General features: G+C 43.4%; 3 protein-coding genes across 3 annotated transcripts in view; 1 reads left to right on the top strand and 2 right to left on the bottom strand.

The window, feature by feature from the left end:
* Positions 1-77: 77 nt before the first annotated feature.
* Positions 78-7,915, bottom strand: rab18b (RAB18B, member RAS oncogene family). The gene is made up of 7 exons (XM_062988132.1): positions 7,770-7,915; positions 6,405-6,460; positions 5,686-5,747; positions 4,665-4,737; positions 4,377-4,495; positions 3,284-3,350; positions 78-784 (listed from the first exon to the last, which is right to left on the bottom strand). The coding sequence occupies exons 1-7, from the start codon at positions 7,835-7,837 to the stop codon at positions 606-608; spliced, it is 624 nt and encodes a 207-aa protein (XP_062844202.1). The 5' UTR covers positions 7,838-7,915; the 3' UTR covers positions 78-605.
* A 960-nt stretch (positions 7,916-8,875) lies between these two features.
* LOC134302854 (patched domain-containing protein 3) lies at positions 8,876-12,696 on the top strand. Its single transcript, XM_062988093.1, has 4 exons — positions 8,876-9,631; positions 10,340-10,461; positions 10,955-11,100; positions 11,183-12,696. The coding sequence occupies exons 1-4, from the start codon at positions 8,876-8,878 to the stop codon at positions 12,694-12,696; spliced, it is 2,538 nt and encodes an 845-aa protein (XP_062844163.1).
* An 891-nt stretch (positions 12,697-13,587) lies between these two features.
* Positions 13,588-22,828, bottom strand: part of yme1l1b (YME1-like 1b) — a 10,437-nt gene continuing 1,196 nt past the window's right edge. The window contains exons 2-18 of the mRNA XM_062988095.1: positions 22,328-22,453; positions 21,922-22,102; positions 21,227-21,325; positions 21,018-21,124; positions 20,782-20,932; positions 20,203-20,286; positions 19,764-19,937; positions 19,531-19,683; positions 17,837-17,969; positions 17,690-17,752; positions 17,488-17,600; positions 17,258-17,413; positions 16,513-16,664; positions 16,194-16,320; positions 15,389-15,462; positions 15,162-15,248; positions 13,588-14,957 (exon numbers count right to left, since the gene is read on the bottom strand). Of these exons, the coding sequence (XP_062844165.1) occupies positions 14,814-14,957; positions 15,162-15,248; positions 15,389-15,462; positions 16,194-16,320; positions 16,513-16,664; positions 17,258-17,413; positions 17,488-17,600; positions 17,690-17,752; positions 17,837-17,969; positions 19,531-19,683; positions 19,764-19,937; positions 20,203-20,286; positions 20,782-20,932; positions 21,018-21,124; positions 21,227-21,325; positions 21,922-22,102; positions 22,328-22,453 (2,124 nt within the window). The 3' untranslated portion in view covers positions 13,588-14,813. The remainder of the gene's footprint in view (positions 14,958-15,161; positions 15,249-15,388; positions 15,463-16,193; positions 16,321-16,512; positions 16,665-17,257; positions 17,414-17,487; positions 17,601-17,689; positions 17,753-17,836; positions 17,970-19,530; positions 19,684-19,763; positions 19,938-20,202; positions 20,287-20,781; positions 20,933-21,017; positions 21,125-21,226; positions 21,326-21,921; positions 22,103-22,327; positions 22,454-22,828) is intronic.

Raw genomic sequence — 22,828 nt, 5'->3', positions numbered from 1 at the left:
TACAACAGAGGTCCATAAGACACGATTCAATAAAATAAAAGAACAGATTAATCAGAGTTATTACACGGTTGAACGTCTACAGTCAAAAATTGTGTTTAATTGTTAAAAAGAGAACAAAAAGAAGCCAAAACACATTTTATATGGAACATTTGGGGATATTTATGAAGAACATGCTAGGTGAGAGTACATATTATAAAAAGAGCAAATAGGACGGTGCTTGCTGTCCAGATAAAACATTCGTACTTGCTGAAATAATAAAAATATAGAATAACAGAGTATATTAGAGAGCAATAAACTGTAGGATGTGCGTTTCATATAGACCTGTTCTCCCGGAGAGTAAATTAACCCAAATATTTAACTATCATGCCACAGAGACGGAATGATGTCAGCCCGGGGCGTCCGGCTCGAGCAAAAGTGACGTAGTGAAAGACAGGACCTGAGCCGGGACCAGGATGGTTCCTATAATACACGATTAATGCGGCTCTATAATAAATTACACGTGTTACAGAAGGCGGGGCGGCGTGAATACGGAAGTCCTTCGCTGTGCCGGTCGGCCCTCTCCTTCGGAAGCCGTCTGGCGTCTGAGTCCGCTGGAATCGTGGGAGTTAGAGGAGGGAGCAGTACCCCCCGCAGGCGCCGTGACCCTGCTCGTTCAGCTGCTGTTCTCGGAGCTGGACGCCTTGGTTCTGAGCGCTGCTCTCCCACAGGCCCGGAGTCTGCAGGATCTTCTCCACCAGCTCCTCGAAGGCACACTGGACCCCGTCCCGCGTCTTAGCGCTCGCCTCTGAGGAGAGAGAACAGAAACCGGCTTTCACGTCCACTGAATACATACAAGTTATCATTTACTAAACGTGAAATCATCTGTACAGTATTGTGTAGTATGTCAGGGTATTTATTTACCTTTTTTTCAAGCGACCCACATTTTGTTCATGATTTTTACCACCACCCTTTCTTTAATTTCCTTCAGGGTCTGTAAAGTCTGTCTATCTATCTATCTATCTGTCTACAGTATCTATCTATCTATCTGTCTGTCTGTCTATCTATCTATCTACAGTATCTATCTATCTATCTATCTGTCTACAGTATCTATCTATCTATCTGTCTGTCTGTCTATCTATCTATCTACAGTATCTATCTATCTATCTGTCTACAGTATCTATCTATCTATCTATCTATCTATCTATCTATCTATCTATCTATCTATTTGTCAACAGTATCTATCTGTCTGTCTGTCTATCTATCTATCTACAGTATCTATCTATCTACAGTATCTATCTATCTATCTATCTATCTATCTATCTGTCAACAGTATCTATCTATCTATCTATCTATCTATCTATCTATCTATCTATCTATCTATCTATCTATCTATCTGTCTGTCTGTGTATCTATCTATCTACAGTATCTACAGTATCTATCTATCTATCTATCTATCTATCTATCTATCTATCTATCTATCTATCTATCTACAGTATCTATCTATCTATCTATCTATCTATCTATCTATCTATCTATCTATCTATAGTATCTACAGTATCTATCTATCTATCTATCTATCTATCTATCTATCTATCTATCTATCTATCTATCTATCTATCTATCTATAGTATCTACAGTATCTATCTATCTATCTATCTATCTATCTATCTATCTATCTATCTATCTATCTACAGTATCTATCTATCTATCTATCTATAGTATCTACCTACCTACCTACAGTATCTATCTATCTATCTATCTATCTATCTATCTATCTATCTATCTATCTATCTATCTATCTATCTATAGTATCTACCTACCTACCTACAGTATCTATCTATCTATCTACAGTATCTATCTATCTATCTATCTATCTATAGTATCTACCTACCTACCTACAGTATCTATCTATCTATCTATCTATCTATCTATCTATCTATCTATCTATCTATCTATCTACAGTATCTATCTATCTATCTATCTATAGTATCTACCTACCTACCTACAGTATCTATCTATCTATCTATCTATCTATCTATCTATCTATCTATCTACAGTATCTATCTATCTATCTATCTATCTATCTATCTATCTATCTATCTATCTATCTATCTACCTACCTACAGTATCTATGTATCTACCTACCTACCTACCTACCTACCTACCTACCTACCTACCTACCTACCTACCTACCCAGGCAACACAATCTATGCACCAAAATGAAAATACTTAATTAATAAAAATGTTGGCAATCTGGTCCTACTGTGGTTAGTAAAGCCTCCACCAGGGGGAGTTCATGTACAAGTTCACTTCATGTTTACTTGCCTGTTAAAATTGATTTTTTTTAATTATTATTATTTTTCTCTGCAATACATCTGTAACATAAACATGAGGAGCAGTGATAGCTTAGCTCAGGTAATGAAATAATCAGAAGGTTGCTGGTTCAATCCACGTTGGGCCCTTGAGCAAGGCCCGTAACCCTCAATTGCTTGGATTAGATTTGAATAAAAGCGTTGACAAAATGCGTAAGTGTAAACAAGATCGGAAAGTGTTAATTAGGGGAAGCGGAGGCTCAGCGGTTAAGGTACTGGACTAATAATTGGATGGCACTGTTGGGCCCTTGAGCAAGGCCCTAACCCTCGTATGCTTAGATCTTTTATCCAAAGCTTGTAGCTTTATTAGAAAAATAAAAGAGTCTGCTGAATGCCGTGAATATAATATTCGCATTCACAGCATTTATCCAAAGCGACTTACAGTTGTGACAGTGTACAATCTAAGCAATTGAGGATTAAGGGCCTTGCTCAAGGGCCCAACGGTGGCAACCTGGGGCTTGAATCAGCAACCTCCGGATTACTGGTACCTTACGGTACCTTAATCACTAGGCTACAACTGCCCAATAAAAAATACTGTATAATAAATAATAAACGATGAGTGTTCAGTGTTCTGATGACGCAATGCTGATGACACTAATCTAGCACATACGGCAGATGGGCGTGGCGCCACGTGCTGACCCGTCAGACAGCAAAGGTCAGATTACAGATCAGCTCCAGCTCCCTAATGCGTTCCTCTCTATAGTTTTTCCGTCCGATTAAAAAAAAGCACCGGGTACAAAATAAAAGTACATTTTGAACTGATTTAGTGAAGGAAAAACATCTGAGGAACACCGTGTGCTGATCCGCAGCCCGCGGTGGCCAACAGGGGCTTAAATACGAACGTCAGCATGAAAAAATGGTAGAAAAATCCAGATATGAGGACCAGCGCGTACCATTTAAACCGGGTCTGGTTAATCCTGTCGAAAACTTACCGATGAACAGCATGGAGTGTTTCCGGGCGAATTTGAGGCCTTCGCTCCGCTCCACCTCGTGGTTCTCCTGAAACAAAACCCGGCAGTTTAGAACGGAAGGAGAGGATAATGTACAGAATAATGGAGGGTGTGGTGGAGAGGTGGAGAAGAGAGCAGACAGGGTGGAGTGGGTCTATAAGACAGTAGTGAGGCCTGCGTAGCTCTGATTGTTGATGTTTATTAGGATTTTAACGTCATGTTTTACACTTCGGTTACGTTCATGACAGGAACGGTAGTTACTCATTACACAACATTCATCAGTTCACAAGTTTGGACAGTTTAGTGTCTCCAATTCACCTCACTTGCACGTCTTTGGACTGTGGGAGGAAACCGGAGCTCCCGGAGGAAACCCACGCAGACACCGGGAGAACATGCAAACTCCACACAGAAAGGACCCAGACAGCCCCGCCTGGGGGATCGAACCCAGGACCTTCTTGCTGCGAGGCGACAGTGCTACCCACTTAGCCACCGTGCCTCTCTACACAGACGTATGTTACGTCAGCCTACACTCCCGAGAAGAGGGCGTGTCTAAATTCTAAGATGCCTTAAAACGCTCCTACTGAGGCGCCTTAATTCTGAGTGATGATCTGACTGAATGACGAGGGAGCGTCCGACGCCTCCTCAGCGCTGAGGGCAATCCCAGCATTCAGTGCGGACGAATAAAATGTGGAGCAACCAACGGAGTTCTTTTCAAATGTAAATAAATTCTCGTTGTCGTTTAATCTGTATAAAGGTGTAACTATACGAGTGTCGTTTATTTGTAAATTCGGGATCGTCAGGGACAGTTTCACTGTTTTCGGTACGCGGAGGGAGACGTTAGCCAGCGTGCTAGTGGGTTGTGCCGCCTGAGGCTAACTGTGTTAGCTTAATAAGCAAAAACTGCGGTGACGTCTAAGTAGTGCGTCTAAATAATCTGCCTCATGAGTTCCATGTCTTGTTAGAATCCTCTCTGCTGAGGTGGATCCTCGCAGCTGCAGCAAGGCGGCTCACTACGTTTTCAGACAGACCCAGCGTTAAGCTGCTCATAAATTCCCATGAGCACTTGCGCACGTACCTTGTCTATTTTGTTTCCGACGAGCATCTTCACCAGGTCGTTGCGTGTGCAGTACGTCTCCAGCTCACTGAGCCAGTTCTCCAGCTTCGTGAACGAGTCCCGCTTGGTCACGTCGTACACTGGAACGCACGAGACAACGGCGGCGTGAACCCGACCAATCACAGCTCACTTACATCCGAGACGCAGTACTCGGGGCACCGACAGCAGCAGCCTCGGGAGCTAAACTTTTTAGTCGCTAGTTTAGAATGGCTGGTTACTGGGTAAAGTCTGGATCACGTGTGCACTCACCTAATATGACACCCTGTGCTCCTCTGTAGTAGCTGGGCGTCAGGGTTCGGAACCTCTCCTGTCCGGCTGTGTCCTAAAACATCAAACGAACGTCTGGATTCATACAGTTTTATGGCACAAACATTCCAAACTGCATTCACAGCCTGCATTCACAGGTCACAGCCTTACTATATGTTTGCTATATGTTTGCTCGTGCATGTAGAGTGGGTGCAGCACAGCAGTGTGCGCCCTGGGGACGTGTGTGTGTGTGTGTGTGTGTGTGTGTGTGTGTGTGTGTTCCGGGGTTTATCCCACCTCCCAGACACATGCAGATAGCTGACTGGCTCTAGATTGCCTCTAGGACTGAGTAAATGTGTGAGTGTGCCATCCTGCTCAAACGTCTGAGGTTCGAACCTCCCGCTTTGGAGCAAAATCATTATCTCTGTGCAGCAGTGAAATCTAGTGGGCAAAACATGAACTCATGGAGTCTAGTTACGAGGTAAGATGGCTCAGATGGATGTGTAGGTGCCGCACAGCCCCAGTCTGTGATACCCCTCTAGTCTGTGGGAGTCTGCATTGGCTTCCTTCGGGTACTCAGGGTGAGTTTCTGTTACTCTGCACTGAGTCCAGTTTTTCTGGGTGGGACACTGATCAGGATAAAGTGTTTAATTGCTATCATGTACATTGGCTACATCTAAATGCTAAACATGTCATTTCTGTTCACTTGTACTCTGACAAATCCTTCCTTCAGTGTCACGATGGGCTTGTCACGATTGTTGTTTCTCACAAGCTGTTCAGACATTCATATCTAATACAAAAAACGGAAAGTCACACACTGATCTCCATTATTTCCTCACCTCTGTGCAGGTGCCACCTTCCCTACCCCAGACACAGCCAATCATGTCTGTGTAGGCACCCGGATTAAACTGGCAGGCAATGCAGTGTTTTATTGTATGTCCGGTGCAGTGTTTGTACGTTAGTGTGTCCTTCTTTGTGTCTGTGTAGGTGAGAAGTTGATCTGTGATGGAAACTGCGTACGTACCCATATCGCCAGCTTTGCTCTGTTACCATCTACCGCTATAGTTTTCACTTTGAAGTCCACACCTAGAACGCACAGACGATCAAATTCACAAAATCCAACAGACACAGTAACAGTTTATTCCCCCCAAGTGCCATCAAACTCATTAATAACTAGAACTGACCTGTTGTTTATATCCCACACTACACTGCCACACTACACTGCCACACTGCACTTTACATATACTGTGTTGTATTATACTGTAATTAAATTTGTAATTTTTATTATTTATCTTGTTGCTAGTATTCTATTTTTTGTATATATGCAAATCTTAATAGCTCATTATAATTTGTACACTGTCTAATTAGCGTTTTGTCCATATACTATATCGTCTGTATATTGTGGAGAGCTACCAACAGCCGTAAACAAATTTCTTGGAAGAAAGAAGTCTGTTACTGACTGACTGTTTATAATTTCTGCGCTATCTGACTTTCAGCACAATTTTTCTGTCAGTGACTGACTGTGTGAAGGTGCCAGGTCTTCACTTGACCTGCAACTAGACTCATTTGTATAAATTCTGACAGTTTCAAATGTATTAAATGTAATCGGGAAGTTCACCAGCTGCCAAACTGAACCTGATTAGATACTCAGACAACAATCCCAACCGCTCACTTGTTTTGGGTCACCTGATAGGTCAGTATTATGGGATCTGGCACACAGAGTATGATGATGCTCCGACTCACCAATAGTTGCAGCTAATTCTGGGTCGAATGTGTCATCTGTAAACCTCAGGAGTAAACTGTGTGGAAAAAAAAACATTCACAATGACTCCTGCTTATAGAACAACAAAACCCTCCTGATGATGGTAATTATGTTCAGGGTTTTCAGCCACACCCATTTATAGCAGGAATTTTTAATAAATGATAAAAAGAAGTTTTAGGCAAGTAACAGAGTGCAGAGGATCTCAGTGGCCTGTACAGAGCCCTGACCCTTGTCCTTTTGAAGACTTTTAGGATGAAGCTGAGCGTAGATTGGTAGCCAGGCGTTCTCATCCAGCATTAGTGCCTGACCTCCCATATGATGTCCAACAAGCTCATGATCAGGTGTTCAAATACTTTCGGCCATATAGTGACAATATACTGTAAAGACGTCTGTAACACTAACCAATGCTCAATAAATTAGATGAAACAGTGGGTGCCATACAGCAGCATTAGTCATGAGAACTTGGCTTCTAGTGTCTGTGGCGTTTGGCATGTTCTCCTAGTGTCTTTGTGGGTTTTTTTTTTATGGGAATCCTGATTACTACCACCTTTCAAAAACACGCAGAAGGTGGATTGGCTGCTCTAGGCTGTCCCCGCGTGTGTGTGGTGACCTGAGCTGAACTGCCCCACGTCCACAGTGCACTCCTGCCTTAAGCCAAGTGTTTCCAGAAGGAGCAGTACCCACCGCGACTACTGGTAGTGTACTAATTTGGCACACTCGTGGTGTAGTGGTAGTGTGCGATTTGGGACAGAGCCATGGTCCCATTCCAACCGCAGCTGGCAGCGTTCCTGGAATGTCCCGAAGTCTCTTTAAAAACAAAATCTGTGTTTACATTTGATCCAAACGTATTAATTAACAATGTAAACAAATATTTTCGATCTTTCTTCCACAAGTCGGTAGATAATTTAATTGTCTTTTTTTTTTCCTCACCGCTATTCCGGCAACTTTACCTTGTGCGTTACGAAGGGCTCTATAATTCGGCTTGACCAATAGGAGATTAGACAATAAGGCTCTCCACCAATCACAGCACAGAGGGCGGGACTTGTGCAGAAAATGGGTGGGAAAACATCACCATTTTCACCGCTTTAGCTCGGCTAGCTAATGAAGTTGGCCTGTCACTCGAGAAAACTTGGATATAATCAGATACAGTTGATTAACTTCGACCAAACGGAGCGCTGATATTAATATAATAAAATGACCTGGTCGAAAATATGAATTCTGTCGCCGAATAAGTGCTAAAGAAAAGTTAGCTAGGTACTAGCTACCGGATGCTAACTTAGTGTCGCGACTTGTACACGTAAACAACACAGCCGTAATAAACAATTTTAATAATAATCTCTTATCACCTGGACTTTCCAACTCCACTCTCTCCGATGATTAATATTTTAAGCGTGGTTAAGACGTCGTCCTCCATGTTCGTGTGTGTCTGGCTCAGGTTGATCAGGGTGACGTGACACTGTTGTTGTCCAGAGGTTCGATCTCTCCCGGTGGGCGTGGCTATCATGCCAGTCCAGTGACGTCATCGACAGAGATGACGCTAAAGTTTGTCTTGAACTTTGACTCCTCTTGGTCAGGGTCGACGTGAATCCAGAGCCATCCAGTACCACTGGGTGCTAAGCAGGAACACACCTTGGGCAGCAAACTGACCCCCATAATATAATACAACCGACAGACTCCTGTACTGACCGTAAAGGTCAAGCGTTTAGGCCGGTACAGTTCACTTGTGTCCCTTTTCCTTTTTTTTCTGGTTTGTACTGGGAAACACTGGGCGCAATGCTGAAATGACCCTGGACAGATGGGCAATCCATTGCAGGACTTTGGCCAACCCCGAAAAGTAAAAGAAATAGGTCAACCAATAGAATACTAATTATAATAATACTGATAATAATTACACTGATATATAAAAAATTATAAATGATTAGTTTTATTATTGTCATTGGTTTATTGAAGGATTTACTATATTATTCTCTAAAGTTTGACACTTATCTTTTAGTCTGCAGCAACAATGGCCTATTGTGTGTCTCTAAAGGGTTTGATAGCCTCGGGATATACAGGAGATACCAGACCACTGCATCAGAAAATTACAGCTCTTAGAGGAAAGCTATAGCACCGCCTCATTATACTGCGGACCACAATGGCTTTTTATTCATCCATGCTGTAAAAAACCAAGATTTAAAGAAGAACCTTTGTTCTCCTTCTCAACTCACATTTACTACAGGGTTATGAGGGGAAAGAGGTGGTCCAGGTACAGAGTTTCAGGTTGTCCCTCCTACCACACCTGATCCAGCCTATGAACTCATTATGCACCACTTTAGGAGCTGAATCTGCAGTGCTAGTAGGTTCCTAAGACTGAAGCTGAGGAGGAACGATTTCATTATATTATATTATATTCATTTATTTAATAGAAAGATCAGGAGCTGGTCTAAAGCTCATTAAAGTTCTCACGTCGATCATGATGTTCACCACAAACTGTGTGGAAAAGCCGATCCGATCTTGTCTGGAACGACTTGGAAGGTTTGTAGGACAGCATCCTGGGTGGTTCATCATCATCCCGCTTTTTCTTTCTGTGACTTTCGGCGTCGGATTTTACTTTCTCGAGGACAGAAAGTCTAACGACATCGTGGTGCAGTTCACACCGCGTGACGGCCATGCGAAGATCGAGAAGCAATTCTTCGAGACCTATTTCAGACCCGGCAAAGATGAAGAAGAGGAGGATGATGACGACGAGGATGACTATGACTTGTTCTCCACTCTCAGGTTGACCACCGATGGCTCATATGCGTCTGTAATCTTCACATCTGAAATGAACGCCATCAGTGCGGATGCACTTGAAGAAATCCTACACGTGGACACCCAGGTTAAAACGATGACCGCGCGGTTTGGAGGTGAAGAATTTTCCTACACTGATGTCTGTGCTGGAGGGAAAAACTCCTGTCATGATAACACACTCCTCAAGCTTCTGGACTACAATGCCAGTCGCATCGAGGTGCTTAACCTGATGTTTCCGGTGCACCGGGACTCCAGATTGGGTCCGGTCCATCTGGGACATTTAATCGGACGAGTGGGGGTGGATGAGAATGGAACGGTTCAGCGTGCCAAAGCAGTGAGACTCTTTTACTACCTGCGACAGGTGAACAGCTCACTGGAGGACGCTTGGCTGAATGAATTTGTGAGTTTGTTGAGTAATAAAACCACGTCCGTCACTCAGGTAAGTCAACATGTATGGCGCCCCGTGTCGAGAGGTGTCCAACTTTGGTCCTGTCCAATGTTTTGATGATTTTCCTCCTTTGACACTCCACATTTCAGCTCATCTCAAAGTTTCCAACTTTTTGCAACTTGTTCACCCAAAGCTTCTGCATCCCACAAGAACATGAACCCTGTTTGATCATTTATAAATAGCATATGTACCAACACTAGACCACTACTACTCTTTGGGGCAGGGGTAGGGGCAGGGGCCCTTGAGCAAAGCTCTTAACCCTCAATTGCTTAGACAGTGTACTGTCACAGTACTGTAAGTCGCTGTGGATAAAAGTGTCTGCTAAATACTGACAGTGTAGATGTACTTCTGACTTTGCTTTTCTCTTCCTTAAGCTCCCATATCTTTATCTTACCATTTCTTTATTTTACTTCCGGACTATTTTAAGTGCGCTTACATTCTGCAGAAGCCTCTGCAGCGACCTGATGGGTCTGATCCAATTGGTCACCAGTATCACTGGGCTGGACGTTCCCTTTTCCTCCGTCTGTCCAGAGACCTGCTTAAAACAACCGTCCCTGCCGCTCTGCACCACTGAAACTATAAAGACTTTCAACCCTCTTAGTTAAATCAAGTGTTCTAAAGCCGGAAAATCACCAAACTGACCTGAACTTTTATACTAAGTGATTCTAGAGAGTCAGAATCATTGTGGGTTTCTTTCAGGTGTCTTATTTCACGTCCATATCGAGACAGCAGGAATTTGAGAAGAGCACCGAGTCCGTCACACAGCTTTTCTCCATCACCTACTGCATCGCCATCCTGTTCTCAGTTCTCTCCTGTATCAGGTACTAAAATAATTATTACTTGATTAATATCATAATTACAGACAAATCCAGTGAAGTCAACATATTCAAAGCTAATAGCACAACTGCATGCAACATGAGCAACTTGTTGGCTTTTAATATAGGGGCATAATAGACCCAATGCCACCCAGAAACACTGGGCACAGGGCAGAAATACACCTTAGACATACCCTACCCTGACATAGAGAAATCACGTCTGTGTAGACCAAGGGCCAGCCAAGATTCAAACCCAATTCTACTGGAATTGAAGTTCCTTATATAGTAAGTAATACTATATTAACCCAACACAACTAAGAAATCTTATAATAAGGCCTGATTATAGGATTAAACTGTTCATAAAACTGGGTCTGCAGACCAAAATATGTTCAAGTTGAATCCTGGATATTAAATTGCATCTATAAAGACTGTAAATTCAGAAGAAGATTCTATATAACAAGTTCAGGCCTTTATTCGCTTGATCTGATTCCTCCTGCAGGCTGGACAGTGTGAGGAATAAAGTGTGGGTGGCGTTTCTCGGCGTCGTCTCAACAGGGTTAGCCGTGCTCTCCAGCTTCGGATTACTGTTACTCCTGGATGTCCCGTTCGTCATAACCGTGGCATCATCTCCGTTCCTGGTGCTTGGTAAGTCCTGTTTTCTAAGCTCATGAAAGCAAACGAACGAGCTTCAACTGAGAGTATTAAACACTACATGCTTGTTTTCCAGGGATCGGCATGGACGACATGTTCATCATGATCTCCTGCTGGCAGCAGACTGCGGTCCAGGACGGCGTACCGGAGCGCCTGGCTGCCACCTACAGAGAGGCTGCCATCTCCATCACCATCACCACCCTGACAGACGTGCTGGCTTTTTATCTGAGTTACGGCAACCCCTTCCCATCGGTCCAGTCCTTCTGCCTGTACGCGGGCTCGGCTATCCTGTTCTGCTACCTTTACAATATCAGCTTCTTCGGCGCGTGTCTGGCGCTGAACGGCGAGCGTGAGGAAAGTAACCGACACTGGTGGACGTGCATGAAGGTTCCTGAGGAACGTCCGGCCGGAGCGTCGAAAGGTTACGTCGTGTGTTGTGTCGGAGGAGCCTACGACGGTGAAACCGGCACCGAGAAGGAACATTGGATGACCATGTTCTTCAGGAAATTCTACGGACCAGTTCTGACCTCAGGTCTGACCAAAGCGCTGGTCGTCAGTCTTTACCTCGGCTACGTTTCCGTCAGCGTCTACGGATGCACCACGATGAAGGAAGGAATCGACCTGAAGAATCTGGCGGTCGATCAGTCGTACGTCGTTAAATACTACGAAGACGAGCACACGTTCTTCGGGGAATACGGTCCGAACGTTATGTTAGCGCTAAACGGTACGTTTCAGTACTGGAATCGAAGTGAACGAGCTCAGCTCGAATCCTGTATCAGAGAATTCCAGGATCTTCCTTTCGTCGGCGGCTTGACGACGTCGTGGCTTCATTCTTTTGAGCGTTACGCTCGCGGGAATGACCTGGACGTCAGCTCAGAGGTCGATTTCATGGAGCATCTCTACGTTTTCCTTCACCGCAATCCAGTTTTTAGTTTGGATGTCAGCTTGGCCAACGATACCCTCCTCGCTTCACGTTTATTTCTCCAAACCGTCAACGTATCCTCTGAGAAGACGATGCTAGAGTCGTTAAGGAAAACCGCCCAAAGCTGCCCGCTCCCCCTTGTGGTGTACCATCCGGCATTTATTTATTACGACCAGTATACCATCATAACAAGCAACACTATTCAGACTGTCAGCATAGCGACTGGAGTTATGCTAATCGTCGCTCTCATTCTCATCCCGAGCCCGGTCTGTGCCCTGTGGGTCACGTTCGCCATCGCATCAGTCATCGTAGGAGTCGCGGGCTTCATGGCGCTACTGGGTATCGACCTGGACTCCATTTCCATGATCAACCTGGTCATCAGCATCGGCTTCTCCGTGGATTTCTCAGCGCACATCTCATACGCGTTCGTCTCCAGCGGTAAGCCTAGTGCTAACGAGAAGGCAGTGGATGCCCTGGCACATCTGGGGTATCCCATACTCCAAGGGGCACTTTCTACCATCCTGGGGGTGGTGGTGCTCTCAGCGTCAGTAAGCTACATCTTCAGGACCTTTTTCACCATCATGTTTCTGGTCATCTCGTTCGGGCTGCTGCACGGGGTCGTGTTTATCCCCGTGTTCTTAACCCTCACTGGATTTTGTACTAAGTGAATCGTACGAACTAGAAACACACTCAGAGGCAGAGGCAGCATGTTGCTGTTTGTACATATGGCCAAAAGATTATGGACAACACATCTAACATAAAATCCAAACCCATGTCTATTATATAATTTTTTTGTTTATGCATTTTCTTCCTTTTTTTTATCACGTCCAATTGCCAGATTGCATCATGCTTCCTCTCCACCAATGCCGATCCCTGCTCTGATTGAGGAGAACAAAGCTAACCCACGCCCCCTCTGACACATGGGCAGCAGCCGTATGCATTTTTATCACCTACACTTTGACGAGTGCAGTGCAGTTCGGCGTTGTGTCTTTTCTTATCTCTGTGCAGGCGCCATCAATCAGCCAGCAGAGGTCGTAATTGCACCAGTCATGAGAGAGAGACCCCATCCGGCTTAGTCCCGCTCATATCTGAACAACAGGCCAATCTTGTTCATGTGGCCGCTTAGACAGTAGGCAGAGCTGAGATTCGATACGATGTATTCGAGATCCCAGCTCTGGTTCCAGCGTGTGTTTTTACCGCTGCGCCACCTGAGCGGCCAGAACCCATGTCTATTATTATAAAGTCGGCCCCACTCTTCACTAAAGGCTTACACTTCATTTTGGGAAATTTTTACCAATCGTTTTATCCTGATAATACTAATTCAACCAGTTTTACCAGTCGTTTTACCTTGGTAGTAATAAATCAACCGTTTTTACTAGTCATTTTAACCTGGTAAACAAAAGGATAAAACCCTTTACAAAAAGAGACAAGACCAAAAATGTCACGTCACCCAATTCATATTCAGGTAAAAAATAGGTCAAAACTTACAAAGATTTTACAGAAAGCAAAAATGCATCATGTTTTTGTGATGAAAAGAGTCAAATCAACTTATAAACCCGTTTGATTGCAGCAGAGCTTAATTCATCGTACATGTTTATTCACCTCAACAACTCGTTCATCATCATTTCAGCGCAAACATCAAACACAAGTCCAAATAAAAAGCGCCCCGTCCTGAAGCTGAATGTTCCTCTATACAGGTATATACAGGAGATAAAATGCTCACAGATATACAGTATATTTATATATACACCACTAACGGCATGAGTACATTCAAAAGCAGGTCAATAGAAAATATACAGGTGAAACCAAACCGTGCTGAGAGCTTAAAAAAAAAACGTGTATTTTATTAATACAGCAATTCATGGAAAATTAGCATGTTTACTCAGCTGTAGGATCACACACACACACACACGGGCCAAAACCGTACAGACACACTTTAATACAGGGTTTTTCAAACTGTTTTACATGATGCAGGCAACACAAGCAATGTATCTTCCTCTCTTTATACAAAATGTAACATAAAGCCTCCACAAGGGGGCGCTCGTGTACACGTTTATTTCCTTACTATTGTTTTCCTCTTTCCATCATATTCTTATACTTATATTAATCTCTAGATATCTGTATGAATACTTATATATAATATAGGCCCCCCTGTCTTTGTATATATACATATACATCCACAAACAGTATATATATATATTTTAGTTTAGGGGAGCTTTTCTAATTACACTCTGGATACTTCCTTTGTCTTGTATAGATTTCTGCCACTTTCCATTACGATTACGCTCGTCACGTGATTTCTGCACTTTGCATTATGTGCAAATCCGGTCATTACACTTTTGACCACACCGACCGTTGAGCTTTCTGAGGTAATGCAGTGAGAGGGGATCGAGATGTCGGAAGGGATTTACTATTCTAAACTATGATACTATTACTAAAATGCTGCATCAGTACTAGTTCACTAGACCTATTTTTTTGTTGATGTGTTCTACAGACTCGCGTACCACCGCCGTCTATGTTAACATAAGACACAAACCAGCTTAAGCATGGGGGGATTGGATGGGGGATTGCACATGGAGCTTAGCTTGGTGAACCTAGCCATACAGCTCTGTAAAAACTCAACACTGGTAGGTGATAAGGAGTGGCTGCAGATTTATAGACACGTTTTTAAAAAGCAGTGCAGATTGAAATCAGTTGGACACATTCAGTCTGGGCTCAAAGGAGGAACTGAAGGATTCACACACACTGGTGCTGAAGCAGACCAAGCTGTGGTTCTGCATCCTGCTCATCTACTGTCTAAGGTTTTCCCCTCCAGTACCAGCTGGATCTCTTTGGCGTCCAGCGTCTCGTACCTCAGCAGAGCCTCGGCCAGGTTCTTGTGCTCTCTGGAGCGAGACTTCAGGAGCGTTTTGGCTCTTTCGTACGAATCCTGAGACGAAAAAGAACCCGGCACAAGTCAAAATACGAGCAAACTCAAGAGCTTCACACATTTTAAGGTGATATGCAGCTATTAACACATTCATATTCAGCCCAAACTGCATTACGTACACACAAATTCAGACTTTGCATGCCTAAAATGAGTAATTAAAATGTTATTTGTGCTCATAAGAGCTACACCTGGGACGAGACTCACTTTTAAGAGTGTCCTGACTTCCTGTTCGATGGCTGCTTGAGTCTCTGGGCTCTGCTTGGACAGATCTGCATAAGTCATGACCCCCAGCTAGACAACAACAAACAAAAACACACAAATAAGTTGTTTAGCACTTCAGAAATAAACAGAATCAATCAGCACTAGATGAAACACAGGCTGAAAATATTATCGTTTAATTATTACTGATCTCTGTAGAAGCACCAGCGCACCTTTTCGCTCATGCCGAACTGCGTCACCATCATTTTCGCAATTTTAGTAGCGCTGTCAAAGTCGCTTGACGCACCTATCAGAAAGAATACAGGAAAACGGTCATGATGACTCTTAGAACAAAGTAGATCTACACTAGTCCCTCGTTAGGTTCACTACATGATCAAAAATGCGGACACCTCGTCATAAGCTTGTCAAACCGTGGCTATTAATATGGAGTTTGACTGCTTGAAGTGCCTGTTAAATCCCTCAAAAGCTCTATAAAACAAAACTATAGAAGCATGAGACTCCTGGGAACTCCAACGACATCAACTGAGGCCTTCATGACAAACATCAGCGCTCAGCCACAGTCTTGTGAGAAGCCTTCTCAGAAGAGCGGCTGTTATTACAGCTGGAAAGATTCAAAATGGGACGTCCAACAAGGCCTAGGGGTTAAGGTGCTGGATTAGTAAACATATGGTCACAGGTTTAAGTCCCACCACTGCCAGGTTGCTGCTGTTGGGCCCTTGAGCAAGGCCCTTAATCCTTAATTGCTCAGATTGTATACTGTCATACTACTGTAAGCTGCTTTGGATAAAGGCATCCGCCAAATGCTGAAAATGTAAACAAGCTCATGGTCAGGTGTCCAAATACTTTTGGCCATTTAGTGTATGTGATTATTATTTCAGCTGTTGTTAAGCCTTACTGTGCATTACTTTGTACATTGATATGTGCAGAACTTTGCTCCCTGTCACTTGGATTTTGGTGTATTTAAGTGTATTTAATGTAAGTGTGATTAGACCGAGATGGACGTTAGGACAAACCTACCGGTAGTAATGTTCTCATTTCCGAAGATCATCTCCTCCGCGACTCGGCCACCCATAGTAACGTCCATCTGAGCGAGCAGCTGAGCTCGGGTTTCACTCCAGCGGTCGTTTTCCGGCAGCATGGACACCTGAGAAGAAGAGAGACTGATAAGGACGAGGCTCTCGCAACAAACGACAGCAATGCAGCAGAAATGAATGAGCACGGATGTAAACGCTGCTCAGTATGATGTATAAAATGGGGCCAAATGTCAGCCATAGTAAAATAAAACGATAATGAGTAACAATAAGGCCGTATTATTAATATAATTAGCAAAACTCACATGACCCAAAGTGGGACCCCTGGGCATAATGGTGGCCTTGTTGATAGGCATGGCGTCTTTGGTGTAGTAAGCGATGATGGCATGGCCGGACTCGTGGTAGGCTGTGATGATTTTGTTCTTCTCGTCTATCTCTGCACTTCGTCGCTCCGGGCCTGTGTGGGAAACAGAGACGGGTCTAATTTTAGTGGACCAGCATGATCTTAGTGTTTCCTTGCTTCTAAAGTACCTGTGTGCTGGGAAACAGGTGAAACACTTTGTGCTTGATAAATAACACAACAATAAATACATCCAAAAGAAATCTAAAGAAAATGGCCAGCATGGTTGATTATTTTTCACTACTCTAGTGAGTAAAAAGCTTGATAATCATCGAAAAAGCAGAAACAATCATGCTAAGGCAGGGTAAACACTGAAGGACACAATATCATTATTGAATTGGTGTAATGCTCTATTTAAAAACAAATTAAATCACGACCTGGTGGCGCAGTGCTAAAATATACTAGTGCGCTGGTCTAAGTTTCCTCTGTGCCACCCGAGAGCCTACAAGGCATATTGATCTCTATCTATCTATTTCCTCGGCTGCTCCAGACAGGGGGAGAACATGCAAACTCCACACAGAAAGGACGGATCGAACTCAGGACCTTCTTGCTGTGAGGCAATAGTCCTAACCACTTAGCCACCAGTGCCGCCCCTACAGGCATATTGATCTTTGAACTTAAAATTCTCAACAGTATGGTCCAAGTCTCACCCATCAGAATCTTGTCCTTGGCAAACTCCAGCTCCTTCATGGTCACCATCTCCTTGCCGTCCACAGCGGCTTTCAGGGCAGCCTGGTTCACCAGGTTCTCCAGCTCAGCTCCCGAGAATCCCACTGTTCCTCTGGCTATGATCTCAGCCTGCACAGCTGTACAGATGTGACGGGCATTAATTAACATAATAAATAATCATCAAAATAGAATGTGGCCTAAAATAATGCACCTGGGTCCATTTTGATTTTTTTGAGGTACCACTTCAGGATCTCGGTGCGGCCCTTCACGTCGGGTCTGGGGACAGTAACCTGCATGTCGAAACGGCCTGGACGGACCAGAGCGCTGAAAAACACAGAGGTATTAATGCTTTCAGACTGAGAACATACATACATACATACATAAGGTTCTGTACAGGCACTGGGGGTACATACTTATCCAAAGCTTCAGGGAAATTAGTAGCACCGATAATGATCACGCCCTCGTTCGGTTTGAACCTGTGGATGTTAAGCCATAACGATTCCATTATAATTCTATAATTATATTAAAAGCAGGTCTGTGAGGCGCATGTCGAAGCTCACCCGTCCATCTCAGCCAGGAGCTGGTTGATGGTCTGCCTCGAATACGGGTGCATAGGAGACTCGATCCTCTTCCCTCCCACACTGTCCAGCTCGTCGATGAATATCACACAGGGCGCGTTGCCTTTGGCCTCCCCTGGCGGAAAACAGGAAGAATTTTATTATTATACACTGTCGCCTCACAGCAAGAAGGTCCTGGGTTCGATTCCCAGGTGGAGCGGTCCGGGTCCTTTCTGTGTGTATCTGTGTGGGTTTCCTCCGGGAGCTCCGGTTTCCTCCCACAGTCCAAAGACATGCAAGTGAGGTGAATTGGAGACACTAAATTGTCCATGACTGTGTTGTGTAACCAGTAACTACCTGTCCTGTCATGATTGAGCTCTGACCTCAGTTCCACTCAACATCTCTGAAATGAACTGGAACATCGATTGAGGCTTTCAGACCAGCCATACAAATGTTGTCATCTTTTGACTACATGGGCACAAATTCCCACAGACGTATTTAAAGTAGCGTTTTAAAATAGTTGTCATAGGTCACCCTATTTCAATACTGTTGTCATATTTATTTATTTGAGTTTTACTCCACTTTATACACACGATCAGTGTTCTGTTTAAGGCGTTTTTCCCTTGTTTCTATTTGTCCAATTCTATTTTTGTTTTCAAAACCTCAGAGCGTCTAAATCAGGGGTGTCAAACTCACGGCCCGCGGGCCAGATCCGGCCCGCCACGTCATTTTATGTGGCCTAAACGACTGTATGATTGTTGTGATGGTTCGAGTTGTTACAGAGACGCACTTATAATTTAATGGGACTTACTTACTGCGCCTTTAAACGGCAACCGGTGGCAAAAGAACGCGGGGTAGCGTAGTTAGTAATGTAAACAATAATAAATAAATACAAACAATTATCTTGCAATATAATACCAAAGCATCGTCTGTAAGTAGTGGCGTTTATATTCTCAGTTGTTTGTAAATGTTTAGTGAGTATATCACAGCGTTTTAGTTACAAATGTACCGTAATTAAATACTGTTGTTACCGTTACTATAGCAATTAGTATCTTTACACAAAATGCTAACTCGTTAGCGCTATTTTACGTTTGGTTAAAGCTCATATTGTACCAGATGTAACACTTGACTACAGCTGTGTGCTTTTACTGTATTAGGTTCTTTATTGTTTTTATTGTTTGTATTTTTACTTCATTCTGGTGCACACAGTGTATCACACAGCTGGGAAGTAAATCAAACCGACTGTATTCTGAAGGGAGCTGTCTGTCTGTCTGTCTGTCTAGCTGAGAAAGGGGGATAAACTATTAGTGAGGGCAGAATGATTGTCTTAAAATACACTGTAAAATCCTACATAAATGCTGATTTTGTGACCTGCAAAGTGACCGCATCCCACCAGTAGATGATGTTAAGAAATATTTACACATAATCCCAAAATGTACAAGAAGATAAGTAAGAAAATTAAGCAGAAGGAGGAAATGTAATGAAAGTGAAAACAAGTTTGTACTTCAGGAAGAAAAACGGTGCGTAATGGTTGTGTCTGTGGTAAAGGAGGACAGTATAAATGCAGAATTCAGCCTCCACTCCAGACTGCAATCACAGCAGGATACGTTACAATCGGCCCTTTGAGGGCCACAATAATGCCGATGTGGCCCTCGGTGAAAATGAGTTTGACACCCTTGGTCTAAATGATCACTTACGAAACAGGTTCCTAATGCGACTGGCGCCGACTCCAACGAACATCTCATCAAACTCCGATCCGGACGCGTAGTAGAACGGAACGTCAGCTTCACCTGCGACAGCCCGGGCCAGCAGAGTTTTCCCAGTACCTGGAGGTCCGACTAACAAAATCCCTGTAGAGAAAATCCCCACGTTAACGACAAAATCCTACAATCATAAAACATTATGTTTGTTTAGGAGCGCACACACGTACCTTTCGGAAGCTTCCCTCCCAGAACGGTGAACTTCTGTGGGTTCTTCAGGAACTCCACCACCTCCTGTAACTCGTTCTTGGCCTCCTCCACGCCTTTGACGTGCTCGAAGGTCACGTTCTTCATCTGGACGGGGTCCACCGCCGAGTCCAGGCCTGATGTGGTTCGGAACCGCACTGTCCGGAACGGTCAGATTACAGTTCACACACCAAAGGCAGGCGAGCACACTAACACACGTCATACCTAACGAAGCCTGCTGCCATGCTGAGAGGGATTAGGGTCAAACAGTGATGCATTTGCAAACTAGGACTAACGATATACTAAATCTATCTACCAATTAAAGAGTTATTGTCCCAGTGTGCACCAGTAACGATTAGGCATGACCTAGTAGGTTAAACGCACAAAGCAGGCATTAAAAAGCAGAAGAACAAAAGCATTTACCCGATAGAAACGGTGTTTTGTAGAGTCCATACAATCCCACCAGTAACAGAACCAGCAAAATGAGCCTCGTCCTCCTCAACGAGTCTACAAGGAAAATGCATTTAGCATAGACAGTGGATTCAGAAAGTATTCAAACCCTTTTGACTGTAAATTTGAATAACTGCTATATTGGGGCGCTGGGATGGCACTGCACCCAATGTTAAATGACACTAGCCCACTACAGCTGGGATCCAGGGTTCGAATCCTATGGGTCTACATACAGACATGATCGGCTATGTCTGGAAAGAGAGGTTGGCCAAGGTGCCGAAATAGGGCATGCAACCACATTTAAAACATAATTGGGACTTGATTTTTCTTTTATGGATAGAATAGAATTCCTTTATTTGTCTTATATACATATACAGCTATATACAGGTATGTACTTTGTGTATCCCAGCTTGTTTGGAAGCTGGGGTCAGAGTGCAGGGTCAGATCTGGGATTCAAACTCTCAACCTTTCAATTGACAGCCTAAAGCTCTACCCACTAGACTACCACTGTCCCTTATTTTGGCCTTGAATAAGTAAAATCCTGCGCTTTACCTTGTGTTCTTTGTGTTAGAGCTTGAGCTTTGAGAAATCCCTCGGCAAAACCCGTCTTGAAAGCGTCGTGATGTGCATCTGGAATGCTTTTGTTTTTCAGGAGCTTGTCCAAAGTCTCTGGATCTTGTGCTCTGTCTCGCGAAAGCAAGCCCTGTCAGGACAACAGGCACGTTACAAACCACCGACCCATGCAAAAGAAAAAGTCTGTACTGTATATTTACCCGGGAAGCTTATACCTTCATAAAAGACGGAGTGAATGAGTCGGTGTCCGAGCGGTCGTACGCACCCTGTACGCGTCTTGTCTTTGACTTTAAAGTTTTAAAGCCTCGAGTTTGAATCAATACTGAAAACAAAGTGCAGGGAAAATAAATCATGTCATGTTTAATGTTCACAAGGCAAAAGAAAAAGCACCGCTGCATTTATTTCAAATCTGTAAACGTTCTACCTGGCCAGACGTTCAGATCTGAACAGACGGTCTGGAGAGGGGAAGAGCTTTGTTTGCAAAAAACAGGTGAAACGCCGCTCGTTCTAGAAACTGAGAAGCCTGGAGGAAAGAAAGAGACAAACATTTAGTCTCAAAAATAAACATAAAGTCACAGAACTTAAACATCATGGAGCATGATCTGCCACTCTGTCTATAAAACCTACATTGTATCTGTCAATACCTACGACAAAAGACACATTCAAAATTGCGGGTGGCTCGGTGGGTAGCACTGTCACCTCTAGAACCTCTCTTGAACCAGTAACCCTTTGATTATTAGTCCAGTACCTTAACCACTAGGCTACAACTGCCCTACATTGAGCTGCTGTAATAACTGACTTAACCTTTGGGATTAATAAAGTGATCTATCTATCAATACTTGTTTGACCTTTGTTGACTTAACAGGCAGGTCAAAACCTTTTACAAAGTCTCAAAAGAGAAACCAAAAAGAGGGTGGAAAAGAGGATCAATATTAATGTCAATAGGTTTGGAATGGGATGTTTAACAAGCTCATGGTCATCTGTCCACATTCCTGATCAGACAGTGAGCACTAAGGACTGTGTGTTTATACAATTCCCTTACTTAATTCCCTTTGGGATTAATAAAGTATCCATCCATCCATCCATCCATCCATAGTTTAAATAGTCTATATTCCTCACCATATTTATTGTGAAAAAAGGAGTCTGTGGAGAGGTAAGAGCTTCTCCAGGGATTTGATTCTACTCTAGCAGGCTGTGGTGACACATTTTCAGTCACGCAGGGTAACAGTCTGTCCACGAGTTCATTCAGGTGCGGCACTCCCAGGTCGGTCAGTCCCAGGTCTCTGAGGTTCCACGGAGGCTGTGCGACGTAGAAGTGGAGACATATCATTAGTAAATGCTTAGAAATGTATTTGAATGTTTGTAAGATATCTAGTGAGCATCTGCAGGTTAAATAAACCAAATACAGCAAGATTTAGAACTGCATTTTTTTTTCTGCATTCAACCAGTTCAAATAGATCCAGTTCTGGTTCTGGTTGGTAAAAAAGAAAAAAAAAAAAGGACATTTGGTACTTTTGTTTCTCACCTCAGCAGTGTGCAGTTCTTGTTCTGGACTCTTCTCTCTGTGCTTCGGTTTAACTGAGCTACTGCAGCTCACTGAACCTTTTAAAGTGTGCAGTGCATTGATGAGATGACTGAGTGGAACTGTGACCTAAAAATAGAAAGAAAATAATAATTAATAAGACAGACAGATGAATAGATAGATAGACAGACAGACAGACAGACAGATACTTTATTGATCCCGAAGGAAATGAGAGGGTTCACATTATACAGACAAGTACCTGCATAATCACAACACACTACAACAACAGGGCCTGTGGGTACATATGAACATATAATCCATTCAAATAGTTTCCTTTTTAATTCTAACTTCACAAGAAGTACTTTTGAATGATTACTAGATGGATTTCACAATCAGACGTTTCCTTTTAAATCTCTAGTGGGAGCCAAAAGTGTGAGACCACTAGAAAAAAACAAAAACATTCATTTTTATCAGCTGTTTTATCCTGGTCAGGTTCACAGCAGG

This window comes from Trichomycterus rosablanca, chromosome 25 (genome assembly GCF_030014385.1).
Source record: "Trichomycterus rosablanca isolate fTriRos1 chromosome 25, fTriRos1.hap1, whole genome shotgun sequence".
NCBI lineage: Eukaryota > Metazoa > Chordata > Actinopteri > Siluriformes > Trichomycteridae > Trichomycterus > Trichomycterus rosablanca.
The sequence above is the reverse complement of the archived record's forward strand: the minus strand, read 5'-3'. Positions and strand labels throughout refer to the sequence as shown.